At 47.1% G+C, this 19,460-nt stretch overlaps 1 protein-coding gene across 3 annotated transcripts in view; it reads left to right on the forward strand.

Moving 5' to 3' along the window:
• LOC147108617 (nuclear factor of activated T-cells, cytoplasmic 2-like) overlaps positions 1 to 19,460 on the forward strand; it is a 184,110-nt gene that overhangs the window by 114,001 nt on the left and 50,649 nt on the right. The window contains exon 10 of one of the 3 annotated variants that reach the window (XM_086005305.1): positions 2,601 to 3,534. The exons of the other annotated variants lie outside the window; for them this stretch is intronic. Coding sequence (XP_085861431.1) covers positions 2,601 to 2,608 — 8 coding nt within the window. The 3' untranslated portion in view covers positions 2,609 to 3,534. Of the gene's footprint in view, positions 1 to 2,600; positions 3,535 to 19,460 lie in introns of those variants that run through there. 3 annotated transcript variants of the gene reach the window in all.

Here is a 19,460-nt window from a genome sequence, read left to right on the forward strand (position 1 = left end):
AGTGGCTGCTGCGAGGCTGGGGGAAGGTGCCTGAGGCTCAGATGCCCTTCCGCCAGATGCCGCTGGGGGGCGGCCTACACGGCGTTTGGGCCTCGAGGGGCCGTCTCCTGAGTGGCGCACCTGAGCCTGGCCACCATCAGCTGCAGCCGCTTGCCCTTGACGCCCCAGAGGGGGAATGGCGGCGACGGATGGCGCAATGTGGGCCAGCTGGCGTCTGGGATGCGCTGGCTGGTGCTGTGGCGCGGTGGCACTCGGCCGGGCCCGCACTGCAGGATCCGCAGCAATCAGCCGACGGCCGGCTTGCTGGGATGGTCCAGCGCGGCGCCTGCCCTGGCGATGCCTGCCTGAGACAGCGCGTGTGGCAGCAGTGAGTGGCCCTGTGGTCCTGGTGTGCGCGCGCATCACATCCGCCAGGGTCTTGATGGCATCAGTTAGCATGCGGCCAGTCGCGGCAGTTGCTGCCCCGAACTCGCGCACACTGGTCGCCAGCGACTCGATGGCCTCAGGCATGCGCCCCACCACGCTCATGAGCTCCGTGTGGCGCCGGTCCGAGTCGTCGGCCATCTGATCGAGCTTCCGCACCTCCTCCGAAGTGAAGGTGTCCGGACTGGAGTCGCGACTCTCCCGCTGGGGAGGAGGGGGCCGAACTAGGGGACCCTTGCCGCGTTGGTGACGGCGAGTGTGCCGAGCAGCAGCACTCCCCTCTGATCCTTCCCCCCTTTGGGGGGAAGGCCGCGGGCCACGCGCACGGCTGCTGGGTGGCTGGACGCCACTGGTCCCAGAAGCTGCATTGCCCTGCGACAGTTCCTCCAGGCACTCGTCCAGTGAGGAGGTGTCGAGCATTTCCTCCTCTCCTGCGGGACGTGACTGTTCCCCCGAAGGTCCAGCTTGCTCCTCCTCCTCCTCCTGGTTGGAGGTGCTGTCACTGGCAGCCTCAGGGTCCTGGTCGTCACCAGCTGAAAGCAGGAATGCACAAGAGTAGCTTCAGAGTGAGGAGACGGCGTCAGCGAGGGAGTTAGGACTGGTGGGATTCAGCGCATTGGTGGGACAGTGGCAAAGGAGGTAGCTCGGATGGGCCAGTGCGACGCGAGAGGGCCAAAAGGCGAGGTCCTTACCATTGCCGGGCAGTGGAGGGTCGGATACACCGCACGCTGTGGGGACAATCACACGGGCTCCCATGAGCACACACACGCGCTCCTCCAGCCGAGTGAGCTTCTGCAGCTTGGCGCGGCCACCCCTGGCACGGGCCTGGCGATTAAACGCTACTTTAGCCTGCAAGAGAAAGGACGGGCTGTAAGTGCGCAGTGAAGCCCTGATGTAGTGTGCACTGCCTCCCATGGTGGAATAGCTTGGACAGAGTGAAGCCCTGATGTAGTGTGCACTGCCTCCCATGGTGGAATAGCTTGGACAGAGTGAAGCCCTGATGTACTGTCCACTGCCTCCCATGGTGGAATAGCTTGGCCAAAGTGTAGAGTGCCGAATGGCCATTTGATGCTCATGACTGTCCCAATGCTGCTGGCTGAGGGCTGGCCAAAAGGACTTTCAGGTCCCTTTGCCCATCATGTCAGGTGTACATGCAAGAATGAGGAGGAGACTGGAAAGGCTACTCACCCTCACAATCCTGGTCAGATCGTTGTATTTCTTACGGCATTGTGTGTGGGTCCTGGGGGCCTCGCCGGTGAACGTCACCCTCTGGGCGATCTGCTTCCAGGCTTTGGTGTAGTCGTGGTGGGTTGGATTCCTCCCACTCTCTGGGAACAAGATCTTGCGCCTCACCTCCAGAGCTGTGACCATTATGTCCAGATCACCCTCTGAGAAGCGCAGGGCACGCTGACGGGCCTTCTCTGGCGTTGCCATGACTCCCTGGGGCTGAGCAGTAGTGTTGAGGCCTCTTTGCAAGGCTGCAGTGTGCAGGGCGTGGCAGCAGACCAATTCGTCCCTTCCCCCTTTAAGAGCTGGTCGGCACCACGGGGTCTGCTGTCAGTGCAAAAATGACCGCACCCGTGCTGCGCCCCGCCTGGGCGCTATCCCTCTGGACCGCCGGCTTAGCGCCTAAAGAGAGTAGTGGAACGCCTCTTTTAGCGCTCCACCAACCTCTTAGGGCGAAGCCACTGAATTCCCGGCAACGGGGCGCTACTTTGGGGCGGGCGCTAACTTCGGGCGGGCGCTAAGGTTAGCGCCCCAAAACTGCCTATACTGAAAATCTAGCCCTTAAACCATTGACAAGGGATGATGTTGTCAGGATTGAGGATCCAGATGCATGGAACAGGAAAGCTATAGTTCTTGAGGAAGTAGGACCAAGGTCATACACTGTTAGAACTGAGGAAGGACAGATTCTCAGGAGGAACCGCCGTTCCCTCCTAAAAACACAAGAAACTATCCAAGAGCAAATCGATGACAATGCCGCAACTGAATCTTATCACTCACCACCAGAACAATCTAACACAAACACACATACAGGCTCTCATGAAAACACCTCAGACTTACCTGTGCTGAGAAGATCCACACGTGAAATAAAAAAGCCTGATAGACTTAATCTTTGAGTATAAAGTAAAGCTTTGAAAATGTGTTGACTGTTGTGAAAATGTTTATGTTTATAGAGCACTAACAAAAGTGTTACTGCTACGACTGTGTGGCTGTTAATGGTTCCAACACCATCATCAAGTTCGCAGATGACACCACGATAGTAGGCCAGATCACCAACAACGATGAGTCAGCCTACAGGGAGGAGGTCCAGCATCTCGTGAAGTGGTGCGTCGACAACAACCTGGCCCTTAACACCAAGAAAACAAAGGAAATAATCGTGGACTTCAGGAAGTCCAAAGGCGGAAGTCACACCCCCATCCACATCAATGGGGCGGAGGTGGAAAGGGTGGCCAGCTTTAAGTTCCTCGGAGTCCACATCACGGAAGACCTCTCCTGGTCCCTCAACACCTCCTCTCTGGTGAAGAAGGCCCAGCAGCGCCTATATTTCTTGAGGAGGCTGAAGGGATGTAACCTGTCACCCCCGATCCTCTCTAACTTCTACCGCTGCACTATAGAGAGCATCCTGACAAACTGTATCACGGTATGGTACGGCAGCTGTAGCTCCCATGACCGGAAAGCCCTGCAGCGGGTAGTCAAAACTGCCCAACGCATCACCGGCACCCGGCTACCGACCATAGAACATATATATCAGAAACGCTGCCTACGGAGGGCACGGTCCATCATCAAAGACCCTACCCACCCCAGCCACAGTCTGTTCGCCCTCCTACCATCTGGAAGGCGCTACAGATGCATTCGCACCCATACGACCAAATTTAGGAACAGCTTCTTTCCCAGGGCTGTCATCCTACTGAACTCCACAAATAAACACTAAAGCCTGCACATCTGCCGATGCACTTTATTATGATCATATTTATGCTAATATATATGTACAAATGTATGTTGAAATGTTTAAGTGTCCTAATCCAAATTGTACACTCTCGGGAGCCGCAAGCCTACATTTCGTTGTACTGCACTTGTGCACTAACAATGACAATAAAAGTTGATTTGATTTGATTTGATTTGATCTTTATCGTTTTTCTTGAAAGTTGATTGATATTGATTTTGTTTAACCTCAAAGAAAGGGGGATGTAATGATCAGTAACCTGTCATTCTAGAATGGTACATTAGGTGGAGCTGTATGTAGGAGCTGTATGTATATAAGAGTGGACTACCCATGGTGCACTAGGCTACCCACAAGGCAGTAGTCAAGGTGGATGCTGTAGAAGTCCACATGGCATGAATAAAGTGACTAGCTAGAAGCTAGCTGTTCATAATGAAAATGACTAGTTATTAATGAACATAACAGCGGGTGGCTATGCAGAGTGGGAGTAGGTGGTCATAGTGATGGAGACTATATGGCTCTGAAACTCAGTTCGGTGTCAAATAAGACACTGAGGTTGCAAACAGCATGATTCAGCCTGAGACAGTGGCTGGGGAGCAGGGGTGGAATTAGTGGTGAGGGTATAGAGTTTGTGAAGGGGACCGAAGACAATGGCTTTAGACTTATCAGTATTTAGCTGGAGGAAATTGTGCCTCATTAAAGACTGGATGTTAGATAAGCAGTCTGACAACACAGGCAGTGGAGGGGTCAAGAGAGGTACAGCTAGATGTCATCAGCATACATGTGGAAGCTGACCCCATGTCTGCAGATGACACCAATGGGCAGCATGTAGATACAGAAGAGGAGGTGGGCAAGAATAGATCCTTGGGGATCTCCGGGCGCAATAGAATGGGGGCTGGAAGAGAGGCCATTGCTCGAGATGCTCTGGGTCATCCCACTGAGCTGGTCAGTGGAGGAGAGACATTGAAGGAGGATGGTGTGGTCAGCCCTGTCAAAGGCACAAGTGAAATCAGCACAAACCATGGCATTTAGGAAATGTGGTGGGTTTGTTTATAATAAACCAGCGGGAGCAGCGAGGAGGAGCTCGGGAGAAAACCCGGCGACCAGCGAGGCCCGAGACCAGTCGGGAGCAGCGTGGTGAGACCGGTATAAAAACCGGAGAGAGGCGAGGCCCGAGACCAGTCGGGACCAGCGGGAGCAGCGAGGAGGAGCTCGGGAGAAAACCCGGCGACCAGCGAGGCCCGAGACCAGTCGGGAGCAGCGTGGTGAGACCAGTATAAAAACCGGAGAGAGGCGAGGCCCGAGACCAGTCGGGACCAGCGGGAGCAGCGAGGAGGAGCTCGGGAGAAAACCCGGCGACCAGCGAGGCCCGAGACCAGTCGGGAGCAGCGTGGTGAGACCGGTATAAAAACCGGAGAGAGGCGAGGCCCGAGACCAGTCGGGAGCAGCGTGGTGAGACCGGTATAAAAACCGGAGAGAGGCGAGGCCCGAGACCAGTCGGGAGCAGCGTGGTGAGACCGGTATAAAAACCGGAGAGAGGCGAGGCATACCAACTCAGCAGCGGGGAGAGAGGTAAAAAGTAATCAGTGTGTGACGTCACCAGGGAGCAGGTAGGTGATTGGTTGGTGAGTATTTCTCTTTTTTCAATACAAGCTTGAATTCTGTGGTGTTAAATTTCTGTGGTGTAGTGGGGATAGTTGGTAAATAAAGCGCCCTAGAGCATACCTGTAACTGGGGTATTGAATAAATTTTTTAAAGTAATTAAAGGGGTAAGTCATGGCAGGAGAGTTCGGACCCGTGCTCTGCTCCTCCTGCTCTATGTGGGAAGTCAGGGATGCTGCCAGTGTCCCTGACGACCATGTGTGCGGGAAATGCATCCAGCTGCAGCTACTTGTAGACCGCATTGCGGCGCTCGAGCTGCGGGTGGATGAATTTTGGAGCGTGCGCGATGCTGAAAGGCTCGTGGATAACACGTTTAGCGAGTTGTGCACGCCTCAGGGTAGGGCAGCACAGGGGGTGACCATCAGGCGGAGCAACAAAGGCAGGCAGGTAGTGCAGGGAACCCCTGCGGACATCCCCCTTTCAAACAAGTATACCGCTTTGGATACTGTTGAGGGGGATGACTCACCAGGGGAAGGCAGCAGCGGCCAACTTCCTGGCACTGGGGGTGCTCCTGCTGCCCAGGAAGGGGGGAAAAAGAGTGGGAGAGCAATAGTGGTAGGGGATTCTATAGTAAGGGGAACAGATAGGCGTTTCTGTGGCCGTAGATGTGAATCCAGGATGGTTTGTTGCCTCCCTGGTGCCAGGGTCAAGGATGTCACTGAGCGGCTGCAGGGCATTCTGGAGGGGGAGGGAGAACAGCCAGTGGTCGTGGTCCACATTGGTACCAACGACATAGGTAAAAAGAGGGATGAGGTCCTGCAGCAAGAATTTAGGGAGCTAGGTGAAGGATTAAGGAGCAGGACCTCAAAGGTTGTAATCTCTGGATTACTCCCGGTGCCACGTGCTAGTAAGTATAGGAATAGGAAGATAGAACAGATGAATGCGTGGCTAAAGGGATGGTGCAGGGGGGAGGGCTTTAGTTTCCTGGATCACTGGGTCTGCTTCTGGGAAAGGTGGGACTTGTACAAGTCGGACGGTTTACACCTGAACCAGGGGGGAACCAATATCCTTGCGGGGAGGTTTGCTAGCACTGCTGGGGAGGGTTTAAACTAACTTGGCAGGGGGTTGGGGTACAGAGTGGAGCTATAGTAGGGGGTGATTTACGGCCAAATACAGAGGGAAAAACAAGTCAGCTGGGAAGGCAGAGCAAATATGTGAAGGCAAAAGAGAATATGGCAGGGCTGGAAGGCATTTATTTTAATGCAAGGAGTCTTGCAAATAAGGTGGATGAACTGAAGTTGTTGTTGAACACATGGGAGTACGATATTGTTGCTATCACGGAGACATGGTTGAGGGAGGGTCAGGACTGGCAGCTCAATATTCCGGGGTATAGAATCTTCAGGCGAGACAGAGGGGGGTGTAAAAGGGGAGGGGGTGTTGCAATATTAATTAAGGAGTCAATTACTGCTGTAAGGAGGGATGATATATTAGCGGGTTCTTCTAATGAGGCCATATGGGCAGAACTTAAAAACAAAAAGGGGGCAAGCACTTTGCTGGGAGTGTACTATAGGCCCCCAAACAGTCAGGGGGAGATAGAGGAACAGATATGTAGGCAAATCTCAGAGAAGTGCGAAAATAATAGGGTAATAATAGTGGGGGATTTCAACTTCCCCAATATAAATTGGGACAGTCAGAGTGTGAAAGGCTTAGAGGGTGCAGAATTCTTAAAGTGCATCCAGGAGAGCTTTTTGAGCCAACATGTAGAAAGTCCTACAAGAGAGGGGGCGGTACTGGACCTAATTCTGGGGAATGTAGCCGGGCAAGTGGTGGAAGTGTCAGTAGGAGAGCATTTTGGCGACAGTGACCATAATTCGGTGAGATTTAAGGTGGTCATGGAAAAAGACAAAGACGGCCCGGAAATAAGGGTTCTAAATTGGGGGAAGGCCGATTTTAATATGATAAGGCAGGATCTGGCCAAAGTGGACTGGGAGCAGCTGCTTATAGGAAAATCCACATCAAAACAGTGGGAGACTTTCCGAAGGGAAATAGAGAGAGTACAACGCCAACATGTTCCTGTAAAGGTCAAGGGTGGGACCAACAAGCAAAGGGAACCTTGGATGACAAGGGATGTACAAAAATGCATTAGAAATAAAAGGGGGGCTTTTGGCAGTTACAAAAGACTAAAGACAGAAGAAGCCCTAGAGGAGTATAAAAAGTGCAGGGGCATACTTAAAAAAGAAATTAGGAGGGCGAGGAGGGGCCATGAAATAACACTGGCGAGCAAAATAAAGGAAAATCCTAAGATGTTTTATAAGTATATTAAGGGCAAGAGGATAACCAGGGAAAGGGTAGGGCCCATTAGGGACCAAAGTGGCAATCTGTGTGTAGAGCCAGAGGATGTAGGCGGGGTTTTAAATGAATTTTTTGCATCTGTGTTCACTATGGAGAAAGACGATGCAGACATAGAAATCGGGCAAGGGGACTGTGACATACTTGAACATATTAGCATCGAGAGGGAGGAGGTGCTAGCGGTTTTAGCGGGCCAAAAAGTGGATAAATCCCCAGGCCCGGATGAGATGTATCCCAGGCTGCTGTGGGAGGCAAGGGAGGAGATTGCAGGGGCTCTGACACTAATTTTCAGAACCTCTCTGGCCACAGGGGATGTACCAGAGGACTGGAGAACAGCTAACGTAGTACCATTATTCAAGAAGGGTAGCAGGGATAAACCAGGGAATTATAGGCCAGTGAGTCTAACATCTGTGGTGGGGAAATTATTGGAAAAAATTCTGAGGGACAAAATTAATCTCCACTTGGAGAGGCAAGGATTAATCGGGGATAGTCAGCATGGCTTTGTCAAGGGTAAATCATGTCTAACAAATCTGATCGAATTTTTCGAGGGGGTGACTAGTGGGGTGGATGAGGGAAATGCTGTGGATGTGGTTTACATGGACTTCAGTAAAGCTTTTGACAAAGTCCCGCATAGGAGACTGGTCAAGAAGGTAAGAGCCCATGGGATCCAGGGTGCCTTGGCGCGTTGGATCCTAAACTGGCTGAGTGGCAGGAGGCAGAGGGTGATGGTCGAAGGTTGCTTTTGTGACTGGAAGCCTGTGTCCAGTGGGGTACCTCAGGGATTGGTGCTGGGTCCCTTGTTGTTCGTGATCTACATAAATGATTTGGATGAGAATGTAAAAGGTATGATCAGTAAGTTCGCAGATGACACGAAAATTGGTGGGGTGGTAAATTGCGAGGAGGAAAGCCTCCGGCTACAGGACGATATAAACGGGTTGGTCAGATGGGCGGAAAAGTGGCAAATGGAATTTAACCCTGAAAAGTGCGAGGTGATGCATTTTGGACGGACAAATAAGGCAAGGGAATACACAATGAGTGGTAGGACCCTAGGAAGTACAGAGGGTCAGAGGGACCTTGGTGTACATGTACATAGATCCCTGAAGGCAGCGGAGCAGGTAGATAAGGTGGTTAAAAAGGCATATGGGATACTTGCCTTCATTAGCCGAGGCATAGAATATAAGAGCAGGGAGGTTATGATGGAGCTGTACAAAACGCTGGTGAGGCCACAGCTGGAGTACTGTGTGCAGTTCTGGTCGCCTCACTATAGGAAGGATGTGATTGCTTTGGAGAGGGTGCAGAGAAGATTCACCAGGATGTTACCTGGGATGGAGCGCCTCAGCTATGAAGAGAGGCTGGACAGGCTGGAGTTGTTTTCCTTGGAGCAGAGAAGGCTGAGGGGGGACCTGATTGAGGTGTACAAAATAATGAGGGGCATAGATAGGGTAGATAAAGAGGAACTTTTCCCCTTAGTGGGGGGGTCAATAACAAGGGGGCATAGATTCAGGGTAAGGGGCAGGAGATTTAGAGGGGATTTGAGGAGGAAGTTTTTCACCCAGAGGGTGGTTGGAATGTGGAACTCAATGCCTGAAAGGATGGTGGAGGCAGGAACCCTCACAACATTCAAGAAGCATTTGGATGAGCACTTGAAATGCCATTGCATACAAGGCTATGGACCAAATGCTGGAAAATGGGATTAGACTGGACAGGGATGGATGGGCAGCGCAGACACGATGGGCCGAAGGGCCTCTTTCTGTGCTGTAAAACTCTATGACTCTATGACTCTCTATAAGGTTGTGGCTAAAACTGTTAACTTACAAAGGGGACATCAAAGTACTTCTTTGGTGGTAAGCATCTACTTCAAGATTGTTAATTTTAATAGCCATGAAGCAATCTAAAACACACACCAGTGATCCCATTGGACAATTGGAGTAACTGAAAACAGTCATATTGATAATAACAACTCTAGCGTTAGCTAACAGATACCTATTATCTGAATTCTACATATACAGCTGGTATATAAGAGCAGGGAGGTTATGCTAGAACTGTATAAAACACTAGTTAGGCCACAGCTAGAGTACTGCGTACAGTTCAGGTCACCAATTACAGGAAAGATGTGATCGCACTAGAGAGGGTACAGAGGAGATTTACGATGATGTTGCCAGGACTGGAGAATTTTAGCTATGAGGAAAGATTGGCTAGGTTGGGGTTGCTTTCTTTGGAACAGAGGAGGCTGAGGGGAGACTTAATTGAAGTGTATAAAATTTTGAGGGGCCTAGATAGAGTGGATAGGAAGCATGTATTTTCCTCAGCAGAGAGTTCAATAACCAGGGGGCGTAGATTTAAAGTAATTGGTAGAAGGATCAGAGGGGAGTTGAGGAGAAATTTTTTCACCCAGAGGGTGCTGGGGGTCTGGAACTCACTGCCTGAAAGGATGGTAGAGGCAGAAACCCTCATCACATTTAACAATTACTTGGATATGCACTTAAAATGCCATAAACTGCAAGGTTACGGACCAAGAGCTGGAAAATGGGATTAGGCTGGATAGCTCGTTTGACCAACGCAGACACAATGGGCCGAATGGCCTCCTTTTGTGATGTAAATTTCTATGATTCTATGCATCCAGAATAATTAGCATTTTGTTTATACCTGCTTGTGTTAGATATAACATTATGATTGTGGAACAGGAATATAAATGATTCAAACAAGCATGGTGATCATATGTATGCAATTGATCGTATTATTTATGTGGCGGATCATAATGTCACAGTCAAATCTCATTATAGCACATTCTGTTGCTACAAAGCATCCATTATAATAAACCACTCCCTGGTACTGAAGCTGAAGCTCCATTTATAGTGAACAGAAAAGCTCAATCCTTAATAAAACCATACCTTGAGAAAGATAAGTTGTCACTCCCCATGGGTTTGTACTGTCAAGATTTGACTGTATGGTTATGTGATCGTTAATTGTTTATACCCGTGGATAATAACTTGGCAACACTAGTGATCACGAATGGTAGGCAAGTTATTATTCAGTATTATTGCTACAATTCTCTTACTTAATGTAAACTCTACTGATGTCAATGGCATATTTAAAGCTGCAGTGCCCGTAATGCTATGACTTCAGTAGATGGGGAAGAGTTAATGCAGCTTAACTATATTTCTAATGGGAATTGCTTTGAAGATATTTGCATTTTAGTAGTGAAGACTAAGAACCAGAATTGTGAGTGTTGTATCCTCAAGTTGCTAATTTCTGCTCTTCACCCTTAATTCCTGCTTGTGATGGACAGGAATCTGGAGTGAAGGGAGAAAGCATCAGAAGTATAGAAAGCCATATTTCCAATTGTCTTCACAAGTAATCAAGTTAGGAAAGTAAGTCACTCTTTCTTCCTTTCCTCTCACACACAGTCAGCTTTTCCTCTGCTCTTTTTAATTGAGAAACCTATGTGATGGGCCAAAGCCCATAATACAGGGCAATAAGATGTGTGCGAACATTGAAGGAAGTTGAGGAATGTAGAGAGAAATCATCAGTAGGGTGACTAAATAAGCCAAATTCCACTTTTATTGCATGGGATTCCAAGATTTTTACTGATGTTTTTGGTATTGCATTTAATGATTCTGTCCACTTGTTGCATTAAAACTGAAACTTGTGGCTGTGATCATCAGAAAAAGAGTGGATGGAGTTAGATGGAGAGTAGAGGACATACATTTAGATAGCTTTTGCCTTATTGCAGTAGATGCATTGCAGGGCTTTGAAACCCATTTTGTTTTGAAACTCATCTGGCCTGATGGAACTGCATAGTCTTTTCTAGTCCTGTACTTTCCCATATTCCTAATGATAAGCTTTGATTCACTTTTTTATTTTTCTTCTCTTTACCCCTCCTCCTCCAGTGACATTTCAAGACACAAGAGGCTAATTCGGGGAGGCCACTGCTGCCATAATAATGAGGGGGGAAAACACATTTGAAAAGAAAAGCAATCTTGATGAATTAAATATAAAACTTAATTCTAGATGCAATGTTTTGGAACTTGCTCTAGATTTCCATGTAGGCATAGAGACAGATAAGTGAAATTGACACTTTTTTGGAGTTTGTACAATTAAAGCCTAATGGTATGAATCAGCTTCAAATCCAAAGCAATATTTGGATAAAATTCTGAGACTAGAAAAACATCCAAACTTTGACCTAAATCGAATAATTCATATACATCCTTAGGACAGTTTACTGTTTCGTAATGTCTTTTCTGCAAGTGCACAATACACTCTTGCAAATCACACCTCCCTATTTGGTGGACTGTAGAAAAGTAGAATCAGCTCAAATGACTGGGATAGAGTAATTGACAGCAGGTAAGTGGCAACAGTGGAAGTGTTTCATTGTTCTTTGTTTTAGATCTATATAAAACATTTTTTCTGACCATAAATTCTTCTAGTTGTCTAGTAGATGTGTATCTATCTGCCCAAATCTCTGACCATTTAGTTGGGGAGCAGAAATTGCAGCCAGGTCCCCGATGATAATGGGAGAGGGTATCAGTATCCAAATTTCCTGCCAACGAGTATATATTTCTGATGGCTAAGTGATCCTTGTTAGTCAGTGATATAGGACATGTCCATTCTCTGGCAGCCTAGTATTGGAGGTTCTTTGGGATTGGGTAGCACAGTGGGTGAGACACACTGACCTTTTCTGGGATCTGGCTGATTGGATGGAAGTCGTCTTTTTCTACTGCAGTAAGGGTGCCAAATGAAATGAGTTTGGGGAAGTCTGAATCTAGTTCCTAGTAGGTATAGCCCACAGCATAAAACTGCCCCTAAACAGACACTAAATCAGAGGGATGTGCACAGGTTTCCTGCAGCCCAAATAAACACTACCTGCCAGTAATGCATTCTGCTTTTTCTTGAACTTTGCATTTGATTTTGGACCATATGAATTAAGTTCATTCCAATTATCATCACAATGAGGTAGATTGGAATTGAGTGATGATGGTTGTCATGTGGAATGGTGTGGACTGTCGAATGTGCTCTTCACGGCGAACTTTCAAATGTTTAAAGCATTCTTTCTTCACATAGAAATAATCACTTACCAACATTTAAAAAAAATCAGTTTTAAAAATATATATAGTTTAAATCATTAATATTGCCAGAAAATGTATAACCCATTTGGGGCAGTGACTAATCCCAGCTGCAGTTCCTTCATCTATAGCACATCCCTAATTACATAGAGCCGCTTGTAGTCACTCAATCATTAACATTGACAAATGAACTAATAACTTGACTTGAGAGAAGAATAAAGTAAAGGAAGGGAATTGAGGGTGAAAAAGTTGTGTTAGTTCATAAACTGTATGTTAAGGTTTCATAAAACCCACATTTTTTCCACTGAGGGTGATTTTCAAAGCATTCTCAGCTGAACCCACTATTACATGCCCCTTTTGCAGCTCCTTAATCAATCCCTGGAATCTGCAAACCACAAAACATTTTCCTTTTGTTTGAATTTCTGCACTTCATCTCAATAGGCCTACTGTTATGTTGACTACACTTTATTTGCTGGAGCTTGCACATCTTAATTACCACGGTGCACAGGGGTCACTGATAGATTCTGAAACTGATGTGAAATTGGGAAGTTATTGGAAAATCACATTTACTGTGAGTTGATCAATACCAGGCACCACAGCTTTAAGTACACTCCCAACTAATCTGCAGCAATCTTTTCATTTATAAGAGCCTCACGTTTAAAACCTGAAGTATGTGCTGATACACACGTTGCATTAAAACAGCTGCAACAAATCCCACACTTGTCTATGAGAGTCCAAGTCGTTAATGTGCATCAGGGGAAACGGTTCCTTTCTTCCAATAATTCTTTGTCAAATATTTTGCAAACACAAACCCTTAGTTAATTATTTCTTTAAAAATAATGTGTACATGAAGAAATGATTTATAAAATAACTAGAGGCATAATTGAAGATTTTACCTCTGATCATGTACAGTAGTGACTCTCTCAGATCCTGCCTACATCAGAGAACACATCTCAGAGTTGTATACTTGAGACATGACTACAAATTGGGAGTTAAAAGGTTGCACATTGTTCTGCTGTTAAAAGAATCAATGTATCAGTCTCATTCTGTAGTGTTAACAAGTTTTTAAATCAATGTAATTCAGTTATTGTTACATGCAGTTAACCTTATAACACTGCAGTCTTGGTTTATTTAGTTGCCAAAGTTGCATTTTTATAAAATTAGTTTTTCTGATATAAAGATAAATAACTCTATTAAAAATTAAGGTCCTTAGTCTAGGTTTTTAAGACAAACTATTGTTACTGAAGGTGAAAGCTGAGTTTAAACTATCAGCAACAATAGCTCACTCTTATACATTGGTCCCTAGGGAGCTGGGCCTACACTTTCTCCCCTCTAGTCTTTAACCTCAGCTGGATTTTCTTCTTTTTTGGCCTCCACCATGAAGAAGTCAGACATTACCTACTGGGAAAGTAAATCTTGATAAATGACCATAACTTAAGTCATCATGACTGCAGCAACTTTTGATGTAGTTGCAGCATTTCTGCTCCCTGAAGTTCATCCATTGAAAGGACTTGACCTTGCTTACAACACTGCCCTTGTTATGGTGCGGATTTTGGAGGGTTCCCAAACACCACTTTATACTGGGGTTACTGTGCTTTACAAAAACAAATCTACAACAGAGCGGGGAAAGAAACCATGAAAGTTTACATTGAGAGGGGGGGGGGTCAGTTTTAACCTAGAGCGTGTCAGGAGAGGAGGGTGGGGGGGCATTGGCAGGGTGAGTGTGAAATGGACTCGCTGGCCTAAATTTCAGTCCGTGGCTAGTTTAACCTCTAGGCCATGTTTAAACGTGGTCGGTCCACAAGTGTGAAGAGGGTGCAGATTGACTGCCAGCGGGTGAAGGTCCAGCGACCCTTGGTCACCTGCCCGCTTGCAGGTAAGTGGCAGGGAGAGGGTTGCGGGAGGGTCTCGCAGGAGAGAAAGGAAGGGATCAAGACATTTCCGCAATGGAGGTGGATGGCCCACATCTGTACAGGCACAACAGAGTCTATCTGGGATCATTTGCCTTTCTTTCAGGCAGCCTTGAAGCCTTCTTAAGGCCCAGCACAGCACCTACACCAGCTCTCAAGAGGCGTATGCCTTGCTGGATCTATGGGGTGGCATACTGGCTGGATTTCTTGGGGTGGCCTGGGACTTGCCCTCAAAGTCTCTGGGGTCAGAAAACTCACCAGACTGCTCCCCCCCCCTCCCCAACACCCCCACCTCCATCTCGGATTGGAATTTACAGGATGGAGCGGAAACCCAGTGGATCCAGGTTCTGCACCAAATTCCTGACCTTGCGCAGGCAATCCACCCTGTATGCGCCCTTCTTCACTCCAGGAATTGCAGCCCCAATGTCTTCAGGAGACAAGGGAAGAAAACCAGGAGAAAAATTGCAGCATTAGCACCACTTATGATTGTATAAAAGAAAGCCTAATATTTTATTGGGTACCTGGATGAGAAAGTTGTTTGAGTATAGATCTAGGGGCTAATCTGGATGCATGCCTTACTCTCAGCAGCAGTAATTTGGCTTTCTGCCTCAGGTACATTTACACACTACGTGGGCATATTTGGTCAGGCAGCAAGCTTATATTTAGTGCATGGTAGTCTCCATAGATTGTCCAGAGACTTACTGCTTTTGTAGCTCTTTTTCATAATTCACGTGTGGGTAGATGGTAATTGCTACATGTACCTGATTTCCCAACCTTAGTTCAAAAATCACATTAAGACCAACTTGAAGCTGTCTGGTTCACATACCCGATATGAAGTTAGGCTTTTATATGGTCAAAAGTTGTATCGTGCTGCCATTTTATCCCTTAAATCAGTTGCTACTTCTATTTTTGGCATAAAAACATTAGATGTAAAGTATTGAGTTTGTGCAGTGAGGAAAATTTCCTTTTCATTTTATTTAGCGTATGTCCCGCCCCTATTTTAATGACATGCAAATGAATTGGCAACGCTGAAGTAGAACCTTTAATTTTGCTGCAGCTGCCATTTTGTACTCTGTGGATTGGAGGATTGGACACAAAGTACTTCTTCGAGGTAGCCATCGTTTTTTTCTAATCTTCAATGTGAGGCCAAACATGAGAATTCATTTTTTGTGGTTTCCTATCTTGTCAGAGACAGGAAACCTTTGGTTAACGTTTACGTTTTCTATATGTTTTGTAGCTTCTTTCTTGTCTCGTCTGTACTGTTGAGTTTCTGCGGCATTTTGAAGGCAAATTAGAGAGTTCATCATAAAATATGTCGACTTTTCCCAGTGTTTCCTCAGAATAGCTGCAGCGGGAGGTCCATTGTAAATGCCGTTGTAATGGCTGGGACTGGGGAGGAGGAGGAGGGGGTTGGGAGAATCCTCGGATCCTGTTGTTATCCACAGTTGGGGAAGATCCTCTAATGTTGGTATAATCAATTGTGCTAACTGCCATGGAGGAAATCAGGCCTCATGTACTTAAGAGTCATATGAGACAGAAACTCCTTCAGATCACCTCAGACTGTAAATCCTGCATAATTTCTGAAAGACAGTTTTAAAGATAGGAGATTACATCTTTGCAAATATTTTTTTTAAAAGGAACATATAATGGAATCATTCTAACTTCACCCCATGGAGTCCTTTTGAAATAGTATAGTTCTTTTAATTCAACACTGGATCCCCATGAGAACTATTCTGACAAAGTAATCATTTTGCCTGGAATTTTTAAAAAAGTAATTGAAATATTTTTGCATATTCTGTGCATAATTATTGCTCACAGATTGATAGTAAAAGTGCAATTTTTCTTCTCTCCTTGGATTAATGATCAAAGTGATATTGTATCTGGGCACTGTTCAAAGAACTTTACACAGCTCATTATTATTCCACTAAAGCTTTTGTGGTAAAGCTGACTATGTAGGTCCTGGAGTTTTACGATCTGATAGAACTTCATGGTAATGGTAGTGTACAGAAGAAGCTAAATCTCACTGTTTTATTGTAATAGCATGTGCATTTAAATCTGCAGTATCCCATTTTGTGGGTTTACGTTGGCTATCTTTCAAATTAGAAATCCAACCTGTGAACATCTATTTAAATATATTCAGTAAATCCAGTTGAAAATGTGTTCTTGGCTCCTCCGTGGGTCGGTTGTAAATGCACCAAGTGTTGTATTACCTAGCCATAAAGACCAGGGAGGTTATGATTTGATTTCTGACCTCTACTGAGTTGCTTGCTCCCAGCCAGAAAATCATCCAGGATTCCCACTCCTAATCATTATCCAGTGACTTCTAATGGAAAGCGCACCTGTGTGGATGTCAGGTAAAGCTCAGCTGTGATGCACCTCATGATTAACTTGCCTGGTGATACTCGTTCTCTAGGCCCGTGATTGAAGAATGCTGGACTGAAGAAGCATGGGACTGAGGTGGCTCTCAACTCACGACCGCTGGCTCCTGGCATGGAACAGCTGCTGGCTGTGTCTCTGAAGTGAGCTCCTGGGCAGCCTGGCTTCACCTGCCAGATTCCACTGGCATGCTGCTCTGAGGGAGAAGGCCAGAGTTCTGGCATGAGCTGCTGTGCTGAGAGACAGCATCATCAGGCACTTGGACTGCAACCACTGCCCTGGATCTGTGGCCCCAGTCATTGGCTGGATGGCAGCTACCAAATCCTGGAAGCCCTGAGTCACTGATTTAGCCAACGACTGGAAGGCAGGATTAAAGGTGCCCTCCAATATGTACCTCAATGCCACCACAGCTTCAGTCACTGTTTCCATGGAGCTGGAGGCCCCAAGTGGTTCCTGGATCCCATTTACCTAGGGATCTAATACTTGAATGCAGCTGCTACTTGCTGTGCTAGTTCCTGCAGAGCAGACAATGGGCTGGATTTTCATTGAGGAGGCGGGACTACAACTTTCGGGGTTGTAGTCCCGCTTCCATCGAGTTCTAGCCAACCCACGTGATTTTGACTTGATTGGCCTTGTTGAGCCCACCCAGCAGGCTCAGCAGGCCAATTAAGGGCCACCCGGCAACAGGTGACGTCACAGATTGATATTTCATCTGTCAAGACCTTTTGACAGATGAAATATCAGCATTCAACAGCTGTTTGAAGCTGTCAAACACTGACAATCTGTACTCCAGGTTAATTCCTTCCTCTCAGGATGATTTAGAGATCTCCCCGGAACAGAAAGCAGAGGCTGCAGATTTTGACAGCTCGCAGCCATTCTGCTTTCTGTGCTGGTGAGATGAGGGACTCCCGAGACCTGAAGGAAGGAAGGCTGTAAAGGTGTAAGTAAAACTTCTTTAAACACTTTTCACACACCAAACACATTTACCTCTGCTCTCATGCACCCATCACTCACCTGAACACTGGACATCTCGACCCCTCCAAGCCCTTCATCCCGACGGCCCGCCTCGCTAACTTAGCGTGGTTTGGAGCCGTCGGGAATCCCACATTTCACCAATGAAAATAGGGATTAGGCTAAAAACTGCCTGTTAACTACCTGTTAACAGGCAGTTAAATGGCACTAATCCCCTTCCTGCCTCGGGGAGGCGGGTCCCAGTGCAGGTCGGGTACCCGCCTCCTTTGAAACTGGCATGGAGGCAGGTTGGGGGCGGGATGGGTTCGTGCCCCCCCGATTTTGGGATTTTAACCACCCACGCGCCTCCAATCCTGCCTCCATGGCCCAATGAAAATCCGGCCCAATGTCTCCATGATGTTGCTGCAAACCAGAGCTGTGGACTCTGCAGCCACATCTGTGAAATGCCACAAGTCATGGGAGATTGTCCCTAGAGCACTTGAGTACCTCTCATGTTGCTGGTGGAGGCATCTTTTGAGGCGAGTACTGATGAAGACTGGGTCCAGAACTCCTTGGCCACCTTCTACTCAGCCTCTGTGGAGAAGCAGCCACATCCTTCCCCACTTGCCACTTTTCCAAGTCCCCCCTGCTTTGTGTCTCACCCAGTGAGCTTTCACAACTATGACTAACTACTTCCCCTCCGCTGGTGCCTGGATCAGGAGAGCTGAGTGACGCAGGTGTTAAGACCAAAGAGCTTGGGTTCCAATAGATGCCGTCCTCTCAGAGGACAGGAAAATAGTGCCCTGGCATTCTGCTTCCTCCTCCTCATCCTCTTCACCTGGGGCTTCAGAAAGGTGGATGCCCAGGCCCTTTTCGTCTTCTTCCTACTTGAGCTGTTCTTTCTGCTCCTGCTTAATTGCCTTCTGCTGCCGTGCTGGATCTGCAGGAAAAAAGAGCGCAAGGTCAGAATGGTTGAGCACATCCCCCTTGGGATGCAGTATATATTGAAAGGAGATGAAAGGCTGGGTGTGTGTAATGGTACAGAGGGCTGCCAAGGAGAGATATTGGGTTTTGTTACTTACCTGGTAGTGGCAGGATGCTGCCGACCTCAGCATGTACCACAGACACTGCATCATCACAGCCCAGTGGCTAGATAGCCTTGTCTTCAAAAGGGGGTCAGGATTTTGAGAATAGGTATCCCCCTGTTCGGTGGTCTGCCTCTGGCAGGCATTGTGCACCAACTTGTCCTGCAAAGAGAATGTAAGGAAGGCTTGCAGTTGACCACTGTGTGTCAAGTGTCATTACAGTGGTGATGTCCAAAAGAGGCAGGTGTGAGGGTGTTAAATCTGTGGAGCATGTTTGAGAGTTGTGCTAGGCAGTTGCTGTGCGACTAGGGAGCTGTGCAGGCTTGTATACAGCAGGATAGGGTGATAAAGGCGCCCTGAAGTTGCGTGCAGTGTGAAGTGTATGCTGTGTCAGTGCTGCTTTAGAGCGTGGTGAGTATCTTACTTTGCTCTGATAAATTGTTGAACTTCTTCCTGCACTAGTCTGGGGTCCTAGGAGTGAGGGAGTTGCTATTCAGTGCCAATGCCACCTCCCTCCATGTGCCACAACATAAAAAGTGAACTGAAAACATTTCCATTGTGCACATTTGCAGGTAAAGGCTCAGAGACAAGTTTCACTCTTCCTGTCCCATTACAGGATTCCACCTTTATAGACAAACCTAAATAAAACAAATTGCTGAAAAAGCCTTAATACAAATTGTCATCAGGCACTCCTTTTTTGAATAAACCATAAGAATTTGTTATGCTTTATAAATTAGGAATTATTACAGATGATTAA

Source organism: Somniosus microcephalus, chromosome 13 (genome assembly GCF_052327205.1).
Source record: "Somniosus microcephalus isolate GS21.2 chromosome 13, FLI_Smic_1.0, whole genome shotgun sequence".
NCBI lineage: Eukaryota > Metazoa > Chordata > Chondrichthyes > Squaliformes > Somniosidae > Somniosus > Somniosus microcephalus.